Source organism: Prionailurus viverrinus, chromosome D1, assembly GCF_022837055.1.
Source record: "Prionailurus viverrinus isolate Anna chromosome D1, UM_Priviv_1.0, whole genome shotgun sequence".
In the NCBI taxonomy this organism is placed as follows: Eukaryota; Metazoa; Chordata; class Mammalia; order Carnivora; family Felidae; genus Prionailurus; species Prionailurus viverrinus.
The window spans coordinates 112,301,145-112,324,767 of NC_062570.1; the positions used below are offsets into that span (position 1 = coordinate 112,301,145).

Consider the following 23,623-nt stretch of genomic DNA (forward strand, 5'->3'; position numbering starts at 1 on the left):
GAGGGCGGGGGATGATGAGTGTGCTCCTTCGCTCGCCTGGCGCACGTTCCTTCCACCCGGGCCGGGAGACCTGGAATCCCCACCCGATCGCAGGCCGAGCGGGCGCCCCGCGGCACTTCCTCCTGGCCGAGTGCACTTCAGGCCCGTCGGGCGGCCCGCACCCGGGCGGAGCTCGCGTCGGCGCCGGCGGAGGGCGCGGCCCGGGCCACGTGGGCGCGGGAGGCCGCTCCCGGCCGTGGGGTCCGCGGGGGCGCGGGGCGGGGCCTTGCCGGGACCCGGATGCGGCCCCGCCTCCCCGCCGCGGAACCGGAAGCGGAGCGGGGCGCCGGGAGCGGCGGGCGCGGCGGGGCCGGGACTGAGCGGGCCCGGACGGACCCCAGGCGGCGGTGAGCGAGCGCGGCCTCCTCGGGGTGGGGAGGGCGGGGGGGGGGGGGGGCGGCCGGCTTCTCTGCCTCGTCCCTCGGGCGCCGCCAGCCCCGGAACGGGAAGGAAGCGGCGGTCGCTGCGGTCTCGCCGCTCTTCCGCTCGCGGTTTCGGGCGCGGGGGGAGCTCGGGCGAGGCGTCCCCGGGCCGGGCGGGCGGCTGAGGTGTGGGGTCGGGGCTGCGGAGCGGACGGGGGGCGGAGGGTGCGACGGGGGTGGGGGGAGCCTCGGCGCTGCAGGGGAGGGGGGAGGCCCGAGGGGGAGGGGCCGGGGGTCTGGGCGAGGTGGGGTGGGAGAGGGGCCCTGTGGGGGAGGAACGGGGTCGGGGTGGGGGGGGGGGGCGCCCGGGACGGGCGGGGAGGGGGCCGGGGTCGGCGGGGCGGGGTCCCAGAGGCGAGAATCCGGCGGGGAGCGGCCGGGGTCGCGGGGGCAGGGGAGGGGCGGATCCGAGGGGTCGGGGTCCTCCCGCAGCCCGCACCTTCCGCGAGGTTGTGCAATCAGGTCAGTGGGAGTGCGGCGACGTGCGCCCCTGCGGCAAGTTGCGAGGCTCTAAATTTGGGGCGGCCCCCCCTCTGGGTATGTTGGAAGTCACCGGAAAGGTGCTTTGGGGCTTTCTGCGTGTTCTGTTTCCATCGCTTGCACGTTACGGGCGCGCGATTCCCCCGCTGGAGGGGCGGGGGGGGGGGAGGGGACCGGGCTTCCTCGGGCTGGAATCCGTGGCCTTGTGGGGCCTCTCGGGGAGGAATGCCATTTTCCGCTGAGCGCAGTTCTGCAGGCCTCCCCTCCCCTCCCCGGCCCGCCCTGCGGGCGCCGCGCTCCTTCAGGGATTAACCCCCTGGGTTCTGGCCGCGGGGTTCCGCCCAGCAGGCCCGGCCAGCCCGGGGCCCCTCCTGTCCTGCCCCCTCTGACCGCCTGGTGAGTCACTGCCCCGCTGTCTCTCTGGCTCTCGGAAAAGCAGTCCCAGATCCCGAAGGAGCGGGAAGCGTCCTGAAGGTCACTTCCGGACCCAGGAATAAAGGGGGAGGGGGATGCCGACTCCGGTTTGACCCTAGGTCTCCCAGTCACTACAGCCTTTGCCTTCCGGTGGAAGCATTTGGATGGGCTCATCTTTAGAACACTTTTAATTAAGTGCGTGCGTTTGGTGATTCAGACTTTGGTGGGTGCCGTGCAGCACAGGTAAGGTGCTCAGAAAGGGCGTGGTTGAGTGTGCGAGTCTTCCGGGCCCTGCCCTGCGTTGCACTGTGCCAGCCACGGGTGGACTGGGTCACAGTCCCTGGCCTTCACCTTGTGGGCGTGCACGCGGGCGCTCTGAGCAGAGGAGGGCACACAGGCCCAGACCCCCCCGGGGCGTTCCTCCGGCGGGGCGTTCCTCTGGTGGGGCGCGGGCGTCCGAGACCCCTGTGTTGGCTGCTCAAATGCCTTCTCGCTCTCTGCTCCTCTGCCCCAGCGAAGGTAGCGGGCTTGCTGGAAAGTGAATTCTGTCCCATCATCTGAAACTTTGTCCTGTAGAGTTTTCCACTCTGTGTGGCAGTGCGAGCTGAGTTCATGCTGGTGTGGTGTCGGTGGGCACGTGTGACGTTTGCAAGGAAGGTCTGTTCGTGGTGAACAGTGAACAGTGTTTCTGGGTGACCGTTTCATTGAGATATAATTCACATACCGTGTGGTTCACTCATTTAAAGGGTTCGATTAAGGGGCGACCAGGTGGCCCAGTCGGTTGGGTGTCCGACTTCAGCTCAGGTCGTGATCTCCCGGGTGAGGAGTTCGAGCCCTGCGTCGGGCTCTGTGCTGACAACCCGAGCCTGGAGCCTGCTTCGGATTCTGTGTCTCCCTCTCTCTCTGCCCCTCCCCTGCTCGTGCTCTGTCTCTCTCTGTCTCAAACATGCAATAAACATTAAAAAAAGTTTTTTTAAGGGTCCCATTAAATAGTTTTCTAGTCTAGTCACAGAGTTGAGCAGCCATCGGTCGCCACGATGAGTTTTAGGGTAATTCTGGCACCTCACGAAGAACCCCTGTTACCCTCCCTCCAGGGCCAGCAACCACCCATCTGCTTTTCATCTCCATAGACTTGGTAGTTCTGGACATTGCACGTACACGGGACTGTGTAACACACGGTCTTTCGCCATCTGGCTGCTTTGCTTCGTGTGTTTTCACGTCATCGTGTTGCGGGGCATCCGGCCTTCACTCCCGTTTCTTGCCAGATCTATTCCCTCCTACTAGTGGCTCACGTGGGCCGGTTACGTAACACGGGCGTTGGCATCGTGTTTGCTTTGGGGCTGTCGTGAAGGATACCGTGCGCGTCCCGTGCAGGTTGGTGTGCGGACGGAAGTTGTCGTTTCTCTCGCATCCGTCTCTGGGGGTTGGAACCCCCGGGTCATTTATTTGGTAACTGTGTTTAAGCTTCTGAGGACCTGCCCCACGGTGCCTCGCTTTGCATTCCCACCCGTGGGGTGAGGCGGTTCCGATTTCTTCACACCCCCCTCGAAGTTGTTATTGGCTGTGTCTTTGGTTTCAGCCATCCTGGAATGAGAGGCTCGGTATCCGCTGTGTCTCGGGTTGCGCTTCCTTGACGGTTCACCATCCCGGGTATCTTTTGTGAGCTTAGTAGCTAGTAGCTTATGTGAGTAGCTCTCATATCTCTGGGGAGACGTCTATTCAGGTCCTTCCCCGTTTGGCAGTGTGGTTAAGCGTCCTTTGTATTAATGCAGTTGCAGGAATTCCTGACTTGTTTTGGACATGGGACTAGGGAAGTTTCCCCTGTTCTGTGAATTGTCCTCACGCTCTTGATGGCGGCTTCGGAAGCCCAGGGTTTCACATTTCGTCCATTTTATCTGTTCTTTCCACTTCTTCTTCGTGCTAAGAACTGTTGCCAAATTGGAGGTTATGAAAACCTATTCCTGTGTTTCCTTGTAAGACCTTAATAGTTTACGCTTAAATTTTAGATCTTTGACCGGTTTTTGTGTACGGTGTGAGGTAGGGGGCCAAAGGCATTATGTTTGGGTGCAAAAAAATATGCGGGCTTTTACATTTTTAGTTATCCTTGCGATGTTTTTTAAAAAAAATTGTTTTTAATTTAGAATTTGGAGCGGGTACTAATTTGTTGTAGATGTGAGGCTATCACTAGCTGCTTTTGTGTGGATGTTTCTAGATGTTTGCTGATGACGGTAACAACTTCGGTACCTGGCGTGTGCGGAGCAGCCTGCAGAAGTTAGGGTGTCCAGAGGGGACTGAGGAGAAGGCGGGCGTGAATCGTAGGGTCAGGACCTCAGTAGGAAATGGAGCATGAGGAAGGCTGGCAGAGCACCGCCATTGTGGCTCCTGGTCTGTGACGGAGCTGCTCACGGGTGTGAGCGGCGCGTGCTCGGGACTGGCTTGTTTCTAGGGAACGAGGGGACTTTCTTCCTCTGTTCCGTAATGTCCAACCGTGCGGTGTCTGTCGAGGCTGCCATATCGTTTTCGGGAGTCGGTGGGGAGTCGGTGGCTTGACTAATTGGAGTCTTGATCTCTGTGCAGTAACCGTAACCGTTCATTAGAAGTGCAGCCGGCTTCTCCCTTGCTCCCCGAGTCGCCCCGCTTCTCATCCAGACAGCAGTCCCCGTGCCGCGTGTCGCCTGGCCGCATCACGGTCCCTTTCAGAGAGGTTTCCTTAGCTTATTTATTTGTTAATGTTTATTTATTTTTGAGACAGAGAGAGACAGAGCTTGAGCAGGGGAGGGGCAGAGAGAGAGGGAGACGCAGAATCCGAAGCAGGCTCCAAGCTCCGGGCTGTCAGCACACAGCCCCACCCGGGGCTCGAACCCACGAACCTTGAGATCATGACCTGAGCCAAAGTCGGATGCTTAAACGGACTGAGCCACCCAGGTGGCCCTCTGTGTGTGTGTGTGTGTGTGTGTGTGTGTGTGTGTGTGTGTGTTTTAACTCACGGTAATAGATTTTATTACTTTTAACAATGTCTTTTTTAAAAAAAAATTTTTTTTAACATTTATTTATTTTTGAGACAGAGCATGAACGGGGGAGGGGCAGAGAGAGAGGGAGACACAGAATCGGAGGCAGGCTCCAGGCTCCGAGCCATCAGCCCAGAGCCCGACCCGGGGCTCGAACTCACGGACCGTGAGATCGTGACCTGAGCTGAAGTCGGGTGCTCGACCGACTGAGCCACCCAGGCGCCCCAGCAATGTCGTTGTTTAGAAGGCCGACAGAAGATGTATGCTGGCAGGCTGCAGCAATAACTTCTGTTTGCACGAAGGGAAAACTTTATGCAGCTATAAATCTTTGGAGACCTGTTGCCTTCTGTATTTTCTCAGTGTGTCCGGAGACCGGTTGAGCTTTTTGGCTAGTAGAGTGCGCTCCCTCCCTCCCTCCTCTCAGATTTCTTCCCAAAGCCGTGTGACGTGCGGGAGGAGGTCACGGATTCCTGAGAGGCTCTGCACGCGTGACCACTTGCCCAGAGAGCCTGGCGGCAGACGCCCTCCTGAGCTGCTGCTTCTTCATCGTGTTACAGACGGAATCGCTCCCGATGCCTGGGATTTCCTCATCGGATCACCGCGTTTCAGACAGGGACCTGTGAGCAGCCTTTCACCTTGGGGCGGGAAGAAAGGTCTGTGCCTTGTCGCCATCGTGTCCTCTCCCCCGGGGCCACCGGGGTGAGTCCGTGAGCCGGGAAGGGGAGGGGATTCCCTTTGGGTCTGTCGGGACAGTAATTTGCTGGGAGGATATTTTGTTGTTTACGTAAAAAGTAAAGTCAGGAGGGCGCCTGGCTGGCTCTGTTGGAACAGCACGTGACTCTTGACCTTGGGGTCACCGCGTCCTGAGTTCGAGCCCCATGTTGGGTGTAGAGATTACTTGCGAATAAACGAGTCAGTGACTTCTAAGACGTCACGCCCAGTTTCCAGTGTGGCCTGTGGTTTCGAAAGAGAGCTCGAACTGGGGAGCAGGAAGCGGGTGGACGGTGGGCGCGGCTCCCAGGCAGGATGTGAGGAGGCAGGCACAGGTGCTCTCTCTGCCCTCTGGTGAAGCTGGATTCCGGAAGGACCAGGGAAGGTGGGGCCCTGCCGTGTTTTCCTGATGAGTCTAGAACAACGGGCAGAGATCTCTTTCGCCTTCACCTTCTGGGGAGAGTTGGCCTCACCGGCCCTCCCCGGAGACCCTGTCCTTTCATGTGACTGTCCCCTCTGGTCCGAACCGCAGGCAGCTGAAGTCCTGCAGTTGGGCGGCCTCTTTCAAGCTCGGGGCCACGGGGCACACTTGACTGGAGACGAAGAGACTGGGGGCAAATCTCGCGACTTTCGGTCATCCATTCTTTCCTTTGTGATTGGGCGCCCCAGGACCATAGTCTGGTTTGCCCCTCCCGGGCTGAGAGTTGAGTCTGTTTGCTGTCTAAAATCGTGTCAACAGGGGCACCTGGGTGCCTCAGTCGGTTAAGCGTCCGACTTCGGCTCGGTTCATGATCTCGCGGTTCGTGGGTTCGAGCCCCGCGTCGGGCTCTGTGCTGATGGCTCGGAGCCTGGTGCCTGCTTCGGCTTCTGTGTCTCCCTCTCTCTGCCCCTCCCCCACTCGCACTGTGTCTCTGTCTCACAAAAACAAACGTTAAAAAATTTTTTTTTTTTTTTTACATGGTGTCAACAGCAGATTACATCTGGGAAGTTGTTGCCGGGCTTTGCGACACCTAGACAGAAGGGAGTGAGGTTTGAGGTGGCCTTGAGGGGACAGTGTGGATCCTGCCTTACCTGCTAGCAAACTGTTGCCTGTTCAGGAGACAGTGACAGGAGTCGCATCTGGCGACGTGAGAGCTGTGCCCCGATTTGCCTCTCGCTGCCACCCGGATTTGGACTTGAGACCCAGTAGAGCTGGAGGGGGCGGGTCCAGACGGGCTTTCGTTGTGGCTGAATTCAAGCCACAGGAGCACCCGTGTGGCACCCCACAGAGCGCCCACTGGGTGTCCCTGGTTCAGACACGTGGCTGGAACTCCTGGGTGATCAACTTAAAACAGTGTTCCAGTTGCTTCCTGGCTGAGGTGAAATTTTACCAGTACTTGTGTGGAAAACGAGCCCGTTCACACACATGGGTTTCTCTTGAAATCCTTAAAAGTTCGATTTTACCTTCGCAGTCAGGAAAAGTCTTGTCTCGTTCAGGTGTGAGGCCGCTGTCCCTGGTCTCTGTGCCAGATGGCCCCTTCCGGCGCTGACGTGCTGGAGGAGGAGGGGACAGCCCATGAGAGAGAGAGAGAGAGAGCGAGCGAGAGAGAGCGCGAGCGAGAACGGGGGAGGGGCGGAGAAAGAGGGAGACAGGATCCGAAGCGGATTCTGCGCCGACAGCACAGAGCCCGACGTGGGGCTAGAACTCATGAACGGCAAGATTGTGACCTGAGCCAAAGTTGGACGCTTAACAGACTGAGCCCAACCCCCCCAGGTGCCCCTGGAGGGATGTGGTTTTTTGTTGTTTTTTTTTTTAATTTTTAACATATATTTATTGAGAGAGACAGAGCGTGAGCAGGGGAGGGGCAGACAGAGAGGGAGACTCAGAATCCGAAGCCGGCTCCAGGCTCCGAACCGTCAGCACAGAGCCCGACGCGGGGCTCGAACCCATGAACCACGAGATCGTGACCCGAGCCGAAGTCGGACGCTTGACCGACAGAGCCACCCAGGCGCCCCTGGAGGGATGTATTCTTCATGGATGATGTCAATGCACGTGTGACTTTCTTATTTTGCAGCATACTTTCCCACTTGAGTTGAAGCCGGAGTGTTTCTGATGGGTCTCAGATGCCACTCGAGAGCGGTGTTAGAAGTCTCACACGATGTTTCTTTTGCGTCTGATGTCATTCCCGCGCGGGGTTGTGGGTGGGCATTTGGTGGCCCGGCCGCCCAGACCCCCGAGCTCCGAGCTGTCATGCTGTGGCCAGAGAGCTTGTCGGCCGGCCTCTGAGAGCCGTTCTCCCAGGCCTCCCTGACCCCGGGCCCTGCTCTTTCAGATGTGGAAAGCTTCGGCGGGCCACGCCGTGACCGTCCCCCAGGACGACGGGGGCGCCGATGACTGGGAGACCGACCCCGATTTTGTGGTAGGAGTCACCAGCCTACCTCTGTGTCACTTTTCCCAGAAGTGATCTTCTTCCTGTTTCCGTTCGGGTTGTCCGTGTGTCTTCCAGGCCCGCGTGGGCCTCACTCCTCACTGACTTCTCTTTCCAGAACGACGTGAGCGAGAAGGAGCAGAGATGGGGGGCCAAGACCGTGCAGGGGTCGGGGCACCAGGAGCACATCAAGTAAGAGGCTCTTAACGTTGGCGTGAAATTGGCCTTTTGAAGGGTGAAGATGCAGACCCGTGGGGGGGCGGGGGGGACACACAGCTTCTCTGTGAACGCACGCTGGCACAGCTCGGCCTGTCTCGCGAGCTGAGGTTCCCGCGAGACGCGATTCCACGCTTCTCTCCGTGTGTTTGCACGTATACGTGGTCGCTGAGAAGCTCCCGTCACAAACAGTTCTTGTATTGACGATTCTAGCATCTCTAAGGGACGCGGTCTGCAGGTGGGGGGTTCCTGCCCCACACGGCGGGTTCAAATACCTTACACCTTAAACCCCCCACCCCCACGACTCTAATTTTCCTGCTTTGTCACTGCCTGTGGGGTACCGGGGAGCTGGATTCTGAGCATCGTGTTCTCCCGAAAGGCCCCAAATAGAGCTGAGGGATTGTCCCGCGGGAGAGTGGGCCCTGCTCCTTCCGGCGGTGTTTCCTTGTCAGGAAGTGTAGGCAAAAGCCTTGAAACTGTGCTCAGACTTTCATTTAGGCCGCACCGCCTTCCGCTTGTACCCTCCTGTCCCTGCCGTGAAGGGCCGTCCCTGTGATCTGTCCAGGTCGCCTGCGGGGTTTGTCTTCCTTGGCCCCGTATCTTTCGGGAAAATGAAGCTGTTCTTGGCTGAGGCAGAGCCAGGAAATCATCCCCAAAAGAGGGTGAAGTCTGTAGCGTGGGTATTTTAGACCCAAGTGTTGGTTCCTCCCTGACTTGCTGAGCCCACACCTTCCACAGAAGCCACGTGAGGACGTTGAGGCCCTGGGAGCCGACTCCCGAGCTGGTGAAGTCACCGTGGCTCCCTCGTTGTTTCTGTTCCCGTGGCTTCGAAACGTGCTGGATGTCACGTGAGCCCCTGGGACGGTCGTGGGCGCCCCGTGGCCCTTCCAGGTGTTGGAACAGTATCTCCCCCCGCCCCGCCGAGGGCGCTGGGCCGTGGCCAGGCCTGGTCTGCTTTTTCAGTGCACTCTGGGATTGTCCAGATGTGTGGACACGGTGACCCCTGGACAGCCCTGTGGGGTGGCCTTTGTGCCACTTTATGGTCCCCTGATGGTGGCAGCTCTAGAAGCTTCTTGACCTGCCACATCTTGGCCACGTCTTGCGATCCGCTTCGCTGTCCCCGGTGTTAAAAGTAGAAAGTGGCTTTAGATGATAAATTCTGAAAGTCTCTCGTGTCACCTTGGAATAGGTAAAAGCAGTAACACCTCAAGTAGAGACGTGGTCTCCACGTTGCGTCTCACGGTCTTTGAGCAGCGTCCTCAGGGTCTCTGGGATACGGGACCGTTGGCTTGGTTTCCGCTTGTGCCGTGAGGTGATGCCGGCAAAAGGGCTTCTCCTGATCCCGCTACCTGGGGAAAGAGAACCTCTTCTCCATAAGAAATCAGAGAAAAACTCACGTTTTAGCGCGGCCACTCTTGGATTTGGGATGACTCACCGGCCCAGCGCAGATTAGTTCCTTTTTCCCTGTAAGCGTCACTCTGAGCTCTGCTGACCAGATGGGCCGGCTGGCGGAGGAAGGGAGCCCGGAGCCCGTCGAAGGCAGGGACTGGGGACGAGGAGGAAAGGGGCCGCGCGGTCCCGCCGCCCGCCCTCTCAGTGTGTGTCTGTGTCTTCCCTCCCCTCCCCTCCCCTCCCCTCCCCTCGCCTTCCAGCATACACAAGTTGAGAGAGAATGTTTTTCAAGAACACCAGAGCCTGAAGGAGAAGGAGCTTGAAACGGGACCAAAAGCCTCTCACGGTTATGGCGGGAAGTTCGGCGTGGAGCAGGACCGCATGGACAAGGTAGGCGACAGCATTGCGTGCCGGACCTCGGCGGGGACGGGGCTGGCGAGGTAGGGGCCCAGACCTCTTGGTTAAAAGCCTTGCGTCAGCGCGGTGAAGGTGAGATGCCCTCTGTGGACCGACCTTCCTCACGAGGGCTCCTGTGTCTTAGAAGCTCTTTTGGGATTTGCACGGTTGCCGGGGTGTGGGCGATGTGGCGGCTGGCCTGGGTCGGGGGGAGGGGCTCTGGGACGAGGACGGCAGCCCAGGGGCATCTTGAGTGTGGGTGTCGGCGTCCCTGCTGCCCGCGGCTCACCACAAGCCTCACCTGAGCCGGTCTGCGGACCAGAACCAGACCGGGGGGGGCTCTCGTTCACGGCGCGGGCGAGCCTTCAGCCAGCAGGTGCCTTGCTGTCCTCCTGGCATCGGTGATGTTCACGGAGGAGCATGGCCTGGCCCTCTGTGTAGAGTCACTGCCCGTGAGGCCGGGAGAGAGCACTCCCTGAGGGCAGCGGGCGAGCCTTCTCTGCCACCCGCCTACACGGCGTCATCGTGGTCGACTGAACGCATCAGCCTCGGCTGGCACTTTCCGTGGACGCTCTCCGGGGCTGGGACCTGTCCTCCTCCCCTCATGCCTGGCCTGGCACCGGGCAGGCTCAGCGGTGTCTCACGAGTGACAGTGACGGTGCCCAGATGGCTCAGGGAAACGCTTGGGTGTCTACAGCTGGTGGAGTGGGGGGGGGGGGGGGCTCCCCTTAGGGATGAATGTGGTAGGGGTGCTCCCATGGGCTCGCAGCCCCTCCCTCCGTGCCTCACTGCACCCGTAGGCAAGGTTAGCTTGCAGCTCCCGGGGGCACGATTGGACCAACCTGTTGTCAGAAATCAGCGCGACTCCATGGACGCCTGGGTGGCTCGTTGCTTAAGTCCTGGCTCCTGGTTTCAGCTCAGGTCACGATCTCGCGGTTTGTGCGTTCGAGCCCTGCATCGGGCTCTCTGCTGACAGCGCAGAGCCTGCTAGGGATTCTCTCTCTCCCCATCTCTCTGCCCCTCCCCCACCCACGCTACGTCCGTCTCTCTCAAAATAAGTAAAGAAGCTTAAAAACAAAATGAGACTCCAAAGACACATAACTCGAGTTATCCGTAACTTGTCCGCTCTGAGTTGGAAAGAGCCCAGAGATCTCTGGGTTAAGATTTGAGGAGAACGTGACGGAGACTCGGAGAACAAAACCCTGCTCCGGCAGGCACGTGTTTGCACGAGGAGTGTGGTCTGGCAGGCGTGGCAGCCGCTGGGCCCCGGTCCCCTGAGGGGGGCTTTGTCAGCACTTTTGAGTGGGAGCCTGGAGGCCCTGGGAGGTCAGTGTGCCTCCGGTCTCCAGGCAGGACGGACATCAGAGTGGAGCCGGGGAGGGGAGAGCGTGGCCCGGCTCTGAGGCCTCGAGTAAAGCTCGGCTGCTCTCTCCCCTGCGCTGTGCTGAGACGGCCCCCCGAGTTCCGCCTCCGCCCCGGCTCCTCCTGACCCAGGCGTCCTGTGCAGCCCCGGGGAGACCAGGCGGAGGGCTGTCCGCGCCGCGTCCCAGGCGGTGAGACCGTCGGCCGTAAGAAGGAAGGTTCAGATGCCGACACTCGGTCAGGCGTCCAGGCCGTCCACGCTGGGGACAGAGCCTGGTGCCGGGAGGCTGGGCGGGGTTGGGGGCCGCCCGGGAGCTTGGTCGTCAGTCTTTTCAGCTTCGCGGGCTGTGGGCATCTGGCATTTACCGAACTTGGTGGTCGGATCCCAGGAGCGGCCTCATATGTAAATGCACGGCAGGGGCGGGGGCTGTGTTCCAGAAGCTTTGTTTACCAACAGCTGTAGCGCCCGGTGTGGCGCCGAGGCCCCGGGTGGCTGACCCTGCGGAGGCCAGGGTGGCGGGACGCCCTGACTTTACCGTGTGGGGGACCCCGTGGGTGGACGGGGTGGGCGTCGCGATCGCGGTGGCTCTGTAGGGTGGCCAAGCGCGTGTCGCCCCCGAGAGCACGAGTCTGCGTCTCCGTCTGTCGGCGGGTATCTCTGGTCCTCTTTCCTACGCCACGCGGCAGGCGGGTGCCTCGCTTCAGCAGAGCGAGAGACTGTATCGCCATCTGGGGGTGCCGGGTGTCAGGCTGGGCTCTGCACGGGACCGGCCTCGTGGCCCCTTCCCCACGCCTGTCACATCAGAAGCCCCCACCCGGCAGGGTCTCGGGTGGCTTCGGGGATCCCCCCTCTGCCGGCTTGCGCACTTGGGTGTGTTTCGGGGAGGAGCCCTGGCGTGGACCGCACGTGGGGGCCTGTTCCCCGTGGGCCGTGCCACGGGGGTGTCTGACACGGACACCTTCTCTCTGTGACCTGTTTCAGTCAGCCGTCGGCCACGAGTATCAGTCGAAGCTCTCCAAGCACTGCTCCCAGGTCGACTCCGTCCGGGGCTTTGGAGGCAAGTTTGGTGTCCAGGTGGACAGAGTTGACCAGGTGAGTGAGGCGTCGGGGGCACCAGAGCGCGGGTGATGGGGCCCCTCCCTCGAGACCGGGGCGTCCTCTGGGCCGCTTGAGATAGCGCCTCGACGCAGGACTGTGGGGTGGGCGTCCGGGCTTCTAGAAGCCCCCCGATCCCGGGCTCTGAGATGATGGGTCAGGTTACGACGTGAGAGCAGGAACACACTGGTTCCTGTGCGAATCCCCCACGTTGGCACCTGCTGATCGGACAGACCAGGATAGCCTTCCACTGCCCAAGAACGTGCCCCTGGGGACCGTGTCTAGCCACCTTCCCTGCACGGATGTCCTGACGCGGCGGTGTTCAGAGGGCCACGCACGCGCCCAATCCAGGGCTGAGGCCCGGTCTCCAGGTGCCGCCTGGCACCTCTGGGCCTCAGCCTCTCCGTCTCTGAGCGAAGGCCGTCTGGACCCTGTTTTATATCACAGCAGTTGGATTTTGGAGTTCAACGTCTGTCTGCACTCAGGCGTTACTACCCGTTTGCCGCGGTTCTGCGTGAACTGCCTGTAAAACGGGGCGATGGGGCTTCCCGTCTCCCGGGGCCATGTGCGCAGATGCCCCCGCCGTGCCCGTTCTCGCTACTGATGTTAGTGTTGTCCTTGGAGGAGCCCACGTGAAAAGCAGGCGTACGTGTGGCGGTGGGGGTCGCCCGGGTTGCCATCGTGGGGCTGAAGTCCACGAGCCCCACGTGCCCTTCGGGGGCTGCGGGCGGCTACAGGTCCGCCCGCGCTGCCTGCTGGGCGTTGCTGAACATTTCGTGGCAGCGAATTTCCACGCCCGGAGCTTTGGGCGTTAGACCTGCCCCTGGCTTAGGGAATCGGAGGTAAAAAACTAACATGGTTCGTGGTTTCAAACTTTTCACGTGTGTTCGGGGTTCGGACGAACCGTTCTGGAGGCCTCTAAAAACGTGCTTCTCTCTTTGTGGCAATTGCAGTCTGCTGTGGGCTTTGAATACCAGGGGAAGACCGAGAAACACGCCTCGCAGAAAGGTAAGGCCTGCGGCCGAGGTGGGGGAGGGCGATGTCCCCGGAGGTGGCTCCCTGGGGAGGGCGGCGTCGCCTCCGGGGAGGACTGTGCTCTCCAGGTGTCTGGGTCCCGTGTCGCCGCCGCGGAAGCTGTCTTTCTGAGCGGCGTTCCCTGGACGGTCGGCTCTGGGGCCCGCTTCGTGAAACGCTAACGTCCCCCCAACAATGGAAACGCGAGCCTTTAAACCAACGATGGTTCACTTTTACTGTGCACGCGTGCTCTCTGACACAGCGTTGGCTGACCTTTATGGTGTGCCCGTCTTTTAGAACCTTTTTTACCAGCGAAAGTGTGTCACCTTCTCAGGGCACTTGATGTGTCTCGAGCAAACTGGTGACTTCCGCCTCTTGCTTGTCATCGGATGAGCCAGGGCGCAGACATTTCCTGTCCCTTTGGAAAGGGATCGCAGCCACGTAACTTCCAGACGGTTACCTTCCCGAGTGAGAACACGGCTCGCTTCTGCCCCGGGAAGCAGGTGCCTGTCACAGGCTTGGGGTCCTCGCTGCCCGGGACGCAAGCTTGTAGGCCGAGCCCCGGCTCACTGGTGTGTGACCGTGGGTGGCGTTTTCAAACGTGTGCCTCATCTCCCGGTGACTCCTAACTCCGGAATGTTGTTGTCGTGAGTCGCTGACAAGTGAACCGTCTGTCGTTGGGCTTTGTCCCCGACCCCTGTCTTGTCCCCTCAGATTACTCGAGTGGCTTTGGTGGCAAGTATGGTGTGCAGGCGGACCGCGTGGACAAGAGCGCCGTGGGCTTCGACTACCAGGGCAAGACGGAGAAGCACGAGTCGCAGAAAGGTCGGCCTGCGGCGGCACTTCCTCCCCGCTCGGGGCCCCCCATGTCCCGCCGTGTCCCCGGCCTCCCGCGTCCCCAGAACCAGCCCCGGGGAGACCGGCTCACATGACACGCCGCAGCCTTTTTACCTGAATGTGTGAGGGCCCTCCTGTCTCTTCCGTGGGCTCAGGGGGGTTGTCATCCTTCGGACGGCGGCTCAGCCCCGTCCTGTGAAGAGCCCGTAGTCTGCCGAGCCAGGTCGTTCTTCTTTGGACCATGGGATTCGGGCTCTTGGTGGTTTATTTTTTTTATTTTTATTTTTTATTTTTTTTTAAACATTTATTTATTTTTGAGACAGAGAGAGACAGAGCATGAACGGGGGAGGGTCAGAGACAGAGGGAGACACAGAATCGGAAACAGGCTCCAGGCTCTGAGCCGTCAGCCCAGAGCCCGACGCGGGGCTCGAACTCACGGACCTCGAGATGGTGACCTGAGCCGAAGTCGGACGCCCAACCGGCTGAGCCACCCAGGCGCCCCTCTTGGTGGTTTTTGAAGTTAAAAATCTTGTTCTCTTGTGTCATAGACGTATGTGATTACTCAGAAGAGTAAATTCCCAGAAAAGGAATTGCCGGGTCACAGGACCTTGACTTTAAAATTTGGTGGATGCTGGCAGAGGGTCCTTGCAGGCCAGGCTGGTCTTCCTGTCCCTGGTTAGATCCCCTGCCAGGCATCGGTGACAGACCGCTGCATCCGTGCGGGGTGCCCTACAGACGCGGTACCTTCCTGCAGAGGCCGCGGATTGTTGGCTCTTTTGCGTTTATTTCGCGTGCACGTTACATTTTTTTAAGATTTTATCTTTTTTCAGTAATTGCTACATGCACCGTGCTGCTTAGACTTAGAACCCTGAGGTCACAAGTCACGTGCTCCAGCAACTGAGCCAGCCAGTCACCCCTGCACGTTTGAATATTCTTGTGTATTTATCTATTTGTTTATTTAGAATAATTGGGGGAGGGGCAGAGAGAGATGCCCAAGGAGGCTCCGCACTGTCAGTGCAGAGCCTGACGCGGGGCTTGAACTTGTGAGCCAGGAGATTGTGACCTGAGCTGAAACCCAGAGTCGGATGCTTCACCAGATGAGCCACCCAGGTGCCCCTGCACATTTAAGTTTTTAAAAATAATTGCCAACCCTTACAAACAGAGAGCTCGCTATATTATTTAAAAACCCGGGTTTCTTTAAAAGACAAGGTTAAACCCTGCCACTGGGAACACCACCGGCTCGGCATTTACCCAGGGAAGCTGCCGGTGGGCCCGTGGGGTGCTTCCTGTCACAGGCCTGCCCGTCTGCCCTGAGGCCGCAGTCTTGGCCCTGGAGTGCGCAGCCCCTGCCTGCTACCCGGGCCCCTCTGCCCACTGTGACCCTGCCGATCAGGGCCTGCTCTTGGATCCCGCTCGGTGCTGTTCAGACTCTCTCCCCGATGTGGCAGTGAGGAGCAGAAACCGCCTGCGGGAAGTCGGGTGGCGGGAGCCCACGTGCCTGGGGCAGACGGGGCTCCTCGGCAGCCCCCGGGCCTCCTGAGGGTTCTGATCTTCGCATTCTGTTCCGCGCACGTGTCCCTGGGGGAGCCGTGCTAAAGTATCAGGCCGTGTATTTCCGTGACTTAGCTTTGCGGGGAAGTGAGGTTTCTGGAAGATGCCTCGTGCATGTCCTCCTCCTTTGGAGGTGCCACCGGTGCACCTCTGCTGGCTTTAGTTCGTGAAGCAGGGTGACCTTTCGACAGCTCGCCGCGGCGCCTCCGTGGCTCGTCTCGACCTCAGAAGCTTGGTAACGCGCCTGCTTCTGATCTCCTTTGGAGCGAAGGGAAGATTCGATAGCCGTTCATCTGCTCTGTTTGCTATTCTGGATGTTTCTGTTCCTACACGTACAAGTGACGCCTTCCGGGGTCCCCCCTGCTAGTGACCTTCCGCTGCGGCCGAGGGATCCTTGTTGGGTTTGTTTCGGTTTTGCTCGGGTGACAGAAGCGCTTTCTCAGAGGTCCCCGCGCTCCACTGCGTTGCTGCCGTGAAAACGGTGCTGCCCTCGTTTGCAGATTACTCCAAGGGCTTCGGGGGCAAGTTTGGCATCGACAAGGACAAGGTGGATAGAAGCGCCGTGGGCTTCGAGTACCAAGGCAAGACGGAGAAGCACGAATCCCAGAAAGGTGACTCCCGTGGTGTCTGCTCTCACCAGCCACTGTTCACGGGCTGAGTGCTGTTGACCAGAACGGAAACGGGAAGCGTGGCCAGCCACCCCTAGAGTAGATGCCCCTTTGTAATTCAGCAGTGAACTTTAAGCTTTTTTTTTTTTAGAACGTTTATTCACTTTTGAGAGACAGAGTGTGAGTGGGGGAGGGGCAGAGACGGGGGGAGACCCAGAATCCGAAGCAGGCTCCGGGCTCCGAGCCGTCAGCCCAGGGCCCGACACGGGGCTCGAACTCATGATCTGCGAGATCGTGACCTGAGCCCAAGTTGGGCGCCCAACTGACCAAGCCTCCCTGGCACCCCTAAACATCGAGCTTTAAAACACAAGTCCCAACACAGCTGTTAAGCAAGAAACTGTATCTTCACACCTGTTTGGCCCCAGCACCCCGTGACCCCAACAGTCGCCTGTAATGGTGGCCACGTGCCACACGTCTGTGTTGCAAACGGTGCGATCGTGGTGGCCCGTGGGTGCTGGTTCAGGCTGTGCGGAGCTTCTTGTTGGGGTCCCGTGTGTGTGCGTTCGCGATACGGACACAACAGATCAGGCTGCTTTCCAGACGTGCCGCGAGGAGGTCCTCCTCGTGAACGCGTCCCGAAGTTTTGCGAAAGGTCTGGGAGGGGAAGGAGGGATGTGGCGCGTGGTGGGTGTTTGGCCGCATGGGAAGCGTGCCCTCCGCTAACACTAGCTTGTGGCTTTTTCTTGTGCACGTAGACTATGTGAAAGGGTTTGGAGGAAAGTTTGGCGTGCAGACGGACAGACAAGACAAATGTGCTCTTGGCTGGGATCACCAGGAGAAATTGCAGCTGCACGAGTCCCAAAAAGGTACGCTGACTTTGCCTGCTCCTGCTTGAGATCATTCCAGAATTTCGTTTCTTTTTATCCACAGTTCCATCCACGTCCCGTATTTCTGCCGTATTTCTGTAGCGTGTTGTTTTATCTTCACTGTTTGGGGTTGTCCTGTGCCTCCCACATTTTTGAAAAGCTCTTCAGCTAGTGCAGCGATGAACCCCGCGCCCCCCCCCCCCCTCCCCCCCCCAGCTGCCGCTGAGGCCCTGCGCTCACCTGTGCATCTGAAGCACCTGGCAGGACCCGTAGCATTTTCAGGAATGCTGTTTTCTGCCCGCATATGAACTCCGTTGATAGAGTGTGCTGGGCTTCGGGAGGGGAGACGTTGCCTCTACTCGGAAGTGTGTCCCTGGGCCGTAGGGTGCGGGGTGGGGGTGGGGGGCACCTTCGTGGGTGACCCAGACCTGCACCCGCCCTTGCGGCCAGCACTCCGGGAAGCGGGGCCGTGCGGTCCTTTTGTACACCGTGTCTTTCTTCACATGCACAGAGACGTGCTCTCGTGTCTGCGGCACGGGTAGGGCCTGGAAGGGAATCTCAGAGCATGGAGTGCCTTTTGTGAATTACTTCAGACGCAGTTCCTGACCTGTTTTCACGTCTTGGCTGAAGCGTTAAGAGTTTCAGTTTGTCCCGTAACCTTGGAGCTGACTTTGGACTCTCTGTGAGCCCGGGAGCTGCTCCCGCCCCTGAGCCCGGCAGAGCCCCTGCCTTCTTTAAATGACACGTTTGATTCGTGCACTCACTCGTACGATTCTAACCGAATTGCTTCCTGTCTCGGTTTTCCCCACCGTTGCCGGTGGATTTGCAGATTACAAGGCTGGTTTCGGAGGCACATTTGGTGTTCAGTCCGAGAGGCGGGACTCCTGTGCCGGGGGGGGGTTGAGTACAAGGAGAGACTGGCCAAGCACGAGTCCCAGCAAGGCATAGTCGCTCACCGGCCCCCTCCCCCGCCGCCTTCTGGGGCAGCCGCTTCTAGCACGGACTTCAGGGGCCCAGCCTTCCGAGCTCCCCGCCATCCCTCATCGGGGGCACGGGGGGTTCGAAACCCACTTTTACGCTGGAGTGATTCTAACTTGCACCCCCTCCTTCCTTCCTCTACTCCCCCGTTCCCCTCCATCCTTCAGACTTCGGGTTTGGCAAAATGAGGCGGTAGCTCGCAGGTTAATGTCACTCTGACCCCATCGTGCGAGTAGTTTCTGGGATGGGCTGTCTCTGGTCTCCCAGCAGCCTTCTACAGGAGCTCGTGCTGTGGACCGTGACCACTGGGAGCCATTGAACGAGCTGCCTCACTGCCTCTGAGACGGGCGGGGGGGGGGGTGGGGGGGGTGGGCGTGTGTGGTTCGGCCAGGCCACTAGCCTTAGGCCAGAGGCCAGGTGGCAGCGAGGGGCGTGGGGCAGGCGTGTTCCGTGTGGTCTCTGTGTTTCCTCTGTGGTGGTGTCTTTGGCTGGGGCGGGGATGTGTGTTCTCCGTTTTTGGGTGACACCACCTGTGTCACGTGTGAGTTCTTCACACAGAGCCGACAGTACGTGCCCAGAGCTGAAAAGGGACAGGGACTTTTAGGCATCGGGAGCCTGAGTGGCAGCTGCCTCTTTTCCTCACTTGATTACAGTCAGGATCTGGACTCAGCCGTTCGGGGTGGGACCCCGGCTGGAGAGCAGTGCGGCCCTGGATCCCGAGGCAGAGTTCAGGCCTCTGGTGCCAGTGTTAGCAACGTGTGCCGGGGGCGGGCGAGGGAAGGCGCACCACGCGCTCGGGTTGGTCCGGCACACGGCCTGGACGTGGCCTTGGCTCCGCGTGGCATTGATGCCGCGTGGCGGTGTGACCCTCACGGAGGTCTGCGTTGCCGCGACACGAGTATTCGGCTGCCACAATTTCCCCGTGGAATTGTTCTTTCTCGTCAAAAGCAAGAGGAGCCCGCGTCTGAGCCTCCTTGTGGCGCTCAGAGCAGGACGCCGGAAGGAAGGGGCGGGGACGGTCAGCCGTTGCTGGGCGGAGGCCTGTGCTATTGAAGCGGTGCCCTCCCCGGCCCGGGCCGCGGCCCCCTCGCTGTCCCTGCCTGCCAGCCCGCACCCCGCACGCACCCTCTGTCCCTCGGGAGAGTGCGGAAAGCACACGCACACACGCCTCTTTTCTGCCCGCCCCTCGCCTGCCTGCGTACTGAGTACCGTTGTAGCAACAAAACTCGCCTGGCGAGGCAAGACCCATCGCCTGGCGGTTCTCGTCTCTTTTCGCTCCGGGTGCGTTTTCTTGGGCTCTTTCCGGATCTGCCTGCACGCGTCTCCTGGCGCTCGACCTGAGAGTAAGTGTCGCGTTGTGCCACATTTCAGACTATTCCAAAGGATTCGGCGGAAAATACGGGGTGCAGAAGGATCGGATGGATAAGGTGAGTGGCCCCGGCCCGGGGTGCGGCGTGCTGGGCCCACGGGGGCGGGAGCTTGCGGAGCCCTTGCCGCGCGCCGCCCCGTGGACCGTCGCTGGTGGGTGCTGGGCCCTGTTCTCAGAGGCACCCACACTCGGAACGCTGCTTCCCGGGTGCTGGGCCCCGCACAGCCGTGCTGTGGGGCAGGGAGCAGCCCGGGCCGGCCCCGAGCTCAGCCGCAGCACTATAAAATGCCAAGGCGTGCGGCTGCGCTGCCCTCGGAACCCGGACCTTCAGACGCTAGGGCAGCCTGAGGACGTGTGGCCGCGTGAATTCCCATCAGTAGCAAACCTAATCGGAAGTGGAGTCCCTCGGTCACGTGGCCACGGTAGAAGAGCTCACCGGCCACATGGGGGCGCTGGCTGCCGTGTGGGAGCACGCGCATCCAGAAAGCCCGCCTCACTGCAGGGGGCCCGTGGGACAGTGTCCAGAGCCAGCGCGTTGCTCTCACCGGGACTCTGTCCCCTCTGGTGGCTTCGGAGTCTCAGCAAGTCAGTCCTCACACCCGGGGTGGCTGTGGTCCTGCCACGTCAGCATGGACTGCCCGGGCTGTGGCTCCAGTGTCCTCAAAGACCGGTCCCGTGCCCGGCCCGTGGTCACAGGTGGCACGGCCGGTCTTCTGGAGTTCCGGCGGACTCACAGCCGACCACACAGACGTCATCACCCAGGGGACTCCACGCATGACCGTGTGTGGCCCTGGGAGCGAGGGGCGGGGCACGGGCTTGGGGAGGTGTGGTGACTGCCCGGGTCCCAGTAGATGCGTACAAGGGGTTGAGAGCCGGGTGGTGATGCGACGTGGTCCCTGAGTGAGGTGGGTCGCTGGGACTCGGGTCCACGGCGGGAGTGGTGGAGGGGTGCCCGGCAGGTGGGACCAGGGGAGGGGGGTGGAGGGAGGGGGTCGTGGTCAGTGAGGAGGCAGGGCGCGGTGATGGGGAGGCGACAGCCCCCGGGGTGGCGGCGGAGACGACCCTGAGCGGCGTGCCGGGGAATCGGCTGGACGGGGCAGGCCGTGGTGCAGCGGGACCCACAGGGAACAGTCGGGAGGGCGCTGATGCCCTCCTCCCTCAAGGACAGGGCAGGGGCGGGGGTGGCGTGGGGTGTTCTCGAAAGCGGCATGGCCCGCACCGGCAGTTTGGGAGGGGGTGTCCGTGATGGGGCAGGTCTGGTCACACGGCCAGCAGCCGCGCCTTGCAGACGAGGCAAGTGTGGCTCGGTGACCCCTCTGGGCTGCGGGCACAGGGACCGGGGGGCCGCTGGCCGGGGGGTGGGCAGAGCAGGTGGGCCAGGGGCGCGTGCCCCTCTCAGAGGTTTCCGGCGGCCAGGGGAGCTTGGGTTGCCCTGCTCCCCACCTCGGGGCCCCTTTCTCCTCGTTTGTGCGTCAGAAAACCGGCAGTGTCCTGAGCCTCAGGCCTGTTTCCCTGACAGGGAAACCGAGGATGGCTGGCGCGCTCCGTGAGCCCTTCTGCGCGTCTGGATCCGACAGTCACACTGTCGCTTTGCTGGGACAGAGTTTGTCCTCCAAAATCGATGAGGCGGTGCGGAGCGGGGGGGGTCTTGTGCCTTGGGAAACGTGGGCGATCAGGCCCAGCGAGGCTCGAACGTGGCCCAGCAGAGACATCAGGGCTCCTGCCGGCTCTCGAGCCCCTCTCGGTGGCCGAGGAGGGGGGTGGGCGAGGGGCTTGGGAGGAGCACACGCTTGGGTTATGATGGCCCGATGCTGGCCGACGTGTAGTTTTGGGGTAGCTTTTTGGCAGGTTTTTTTAGAGCAGTTTTAGCAGACGTGAGAGGACGCTCCAGACGTCTGGCGGACACACCTGCCCTCACTCGGGCCCACCCTCTCCCCTGACCAGTTATCCACGCCCCTGCCGGGGCGATGCGTTTGTCACAGCCCCGAACCTGTGCTGACGTGTGCCCGTCGCCCAGGCTCATGTGGCTGAGATCGGGTGCGCTCCTGACGTTGTCCCCCGTGTGGGTCCACGTGGGTGCATGATGACGCATCTCTGCCGGTGCAGGGTCCCGCGGGGTCATCTTCCCGCCCTGACGCCGTACCCCAGCGTGATGCCAGGCGGAGAGGTGGGCGTGGGGCCGGCGGGCTCCTGCGTTGCGGTAGGAGCCCGCACGGGCCGTGGAGGGCGAGGGGGGTGCTCCCCTGAGTGTCCTGCTTCTCTCTTGCTAGAATGCTTCCACCTTCGAGGATGTCACCCAGGGGGCCCCTGCTTATCAGAAGACCATCCCCGTCGAGGCAGGTGAGTTCTGGTGGACGGACCCGGCATCGCATGGGGCTCCCGCAGGGGGCACGGTGCCGGCTGGGAGCGGCTGGGGCAGCGGAGGGCGCCCTGGTTCTGCTCCCTCCAGGGACAGCGTTTCGCCCCCCTCGGGCGGAAGGCCAGCCTGTCCCCGCGGACGCCCGCAGGCTCCCGGCAGCCGTCTGGCGACGGGGTCTGTGTTGGGGGCGCCTCCCGAGGCAGGGCTGGGTTAACCGCCCGTCCACAAGGGCCCTTCTCACTGCCGGGACTGGGTTCTGGGAGGTTCTCCGGTGCCCGCGTCAGCCGCGGCTGTGCTGTGAGGAGTGTGCCGCCTGCCTGCGCAGAGGCTGACGGAGACCTTCCCGCCTCGTCTGTCCCCTGGCCCCGCACAGGGTGCACACGCCCCATCCCCGGAGGTGGCCGCTATGAGAAAAGGCCTGCTTAGGCCCTTCCCTCACGTGGGCCAGGCCCTAGAGAGTTTGTTGAGCTGGGGAAACCATATGGAAAGGGGCAAGTCGAAGATAGGAAGTCGAGTGTCCCCTTTGCTCCCTGGGTCAGTGTTCCTCAGATTCGGTGGCCTCGGGACACTTGCACACTTGTGGGGATCATTGAGGGCCCCCGAGAGCTTTCGTGTGTGGGGGCTGCGTCTCCTGATCTCTACTGTAGTGAGGTTAAACCAAGAATTTAAGGGGGCGCCTGGGTGGCTCGGTGGGTTGAGCGTCCGACTTCGGCTCAGGTCACGATCTCACAGTTCATCGGTTGGAGCCCAGTGTGGGGCTCTGTGCTGACAGCTCGGAGCCTGGAGCCTGCTTCGGATTCTGGGTCTCCCTCTCTCTCCACCCCTCCCCTTCTCCTGGTCTGTTTCTCTCTTTCGAAAATAAACATCAAGAGAAACAAAAATCCGAGAATCTCGGATGTTACGAGTGACGATAAAATATTACGCGTTCACGTAATGATATTCTCCGTGGAAAAAGTAAGTACGTTTTCCAAACCGCGTGGAAGCGCGGCATTGGCATTGGCTTAGCGCAAGGTCTTTATTCTCACGGCTGCTTCTGCCTTCAGTGTTTTGTGGCCAATCACGTTTAGGAAGGCGATTGGACCCCCCAGATGCACAGGCGGAGGCGAGAAGGGCGTGGCGGTAGCTCCTCGGGTCCCTGGACGCTCTTTCACGATTCCGGTCTCAGACGGGCGGGGGTTCCCGCTTGTCTCGGGGGTTAGGTGCCCGCACAGAGTGGCCTGGTTCTGTAGCACGCGGTGGGCGTTTGGAAGATACGAGGCCACTGAGTTCAGCTGACCCTTGAAGTGTGGTGTTTCTTTTCATTGTACAAAACCCCAGCTTACGTTCGTTAACGGAATTCTCCGTCTTGTCAGCATCTCCAGGGAAAATCGGGGAAATGTCACGCTCGCAGTAGCGGGTACGAGTTTTCCACAATCGGGACTTTTCTTGAAAGCGTGACTTCGCCGTTGCCCGATAACTGCACACGACGGACTCCGTTCCGTCATTTCAGAGACGTGTCCGCCACAGGCCAGCCCGCGTGTGCTCAGGCCTCGTCGGTTATTTCAGGCCAGAGAACGTTCCGTGGAGAATCAGATCAGCGTGCGCCTCAGCCGCACCAGTGGTTTTCCTCGAGACCACAGGGCTTGCGCCTGCGGCCCCTCCCGCCCGTCTCAGGAGGTGGACAGACGTGTTCTCAGGGCTCGAGATTTACAGCACATGAGTGCTTGCTGTTCTGTTGAGGGCACCCTTAGGGAGGAAGTGCTGCTGTTCGGAACGTGAAACGCTCCAGGTGCGAGGCCTGCGCCGTGCCGTGGTCCTGCACCGCGTGCAGCCGACGGAGTGGCCCGGAGGCGGGCCGCCGGGGGACGCCTCCACGCCCGGTTGGCTCCCGCGGCGCTCCGGTCCAGGGGAGCCGTCGCTGCTCTGACGCCGGCCGTGCCCCTCTCTCCTCCCCCCTGCAGCAAACAGCAGAACCAGCAACATTAGAGCGAACTTTGAAAACCTGGCGAAGGAGAAGGAGCAGGAGGACAGGCGGAAGGCGGAAGCGGAGAGGGCGCAGAGGATGGCCAAGGAGAGACGGGAGCAGGAGGAGGCCCGGAGGCAGCTGCACGTGAGTCC

The 23,623-nt window shown here is 60.9% G+C and overlaps 1 protein-coding gene across 5 annotated transcripts in view; it reads left to right on the forward strand.

The window, feature by feature from the left end:
• Positions 1-273: 273 nt before the first annotated feature.
• Positions 274-23,623, forward strand: part of CTTN (cortactin) — a 29,773-nt gene continuing 6,423 nt past the window's right edge. Inside the window, exons 1-13 of one of the 5 annotated variants that reach the window (XM_047878229.1) lie at positions 274-386; positions 4,921-5,062; positions 7,387-7,473; positions 7,601-7,674; positions 9,351-9,480; positions 11,831-11,941; positions 12,898-12,952; positions 13,673-13,783; positions 15,847-15,957; positions 16,710-16,820; positions 19,170-19,225; positions 21,438-21,507; positions 23,467-23,615. In XM_047878229.1, coding sequence (XP_047734185.1) covers positions 280-386; positions 4,921-5,062; positions 7,387-7,473; positions 7,601-7,674; positions 9,351-9,480; positions 11,831-11,941; positions 12,898-12,952; positions 13,673-13,783; positions 15,847-15,957; positions 16,710-16,820; positions 19,170-19,225; positions 21,438-21,507; positions 23,467-23,615 — 1,314 coding nt within the window. In that variant the 5' untranslated portion in view covers positions 274-279. Of the gene's footprint in view, positions 387-4,787; positions 5,063-7,386; positions 7,474-7,600; positions 7,675-9,350; positions 9,481-11,830; positions 11,942-12,897; positions 12,953-13,672; positions 13,784-15,846; positions 15,958-16,709; positions 16,821-19,169; positions 19,226-21,437; positions 21,508-23,466; positions 23,616-23,623 lie in introns of all 5 variants that reach the window. The other 4 variants (XM_047878231.1, XM_047878232.1, XM_047878230.1 and 1 more) reach the window with 4 other exon arrangements.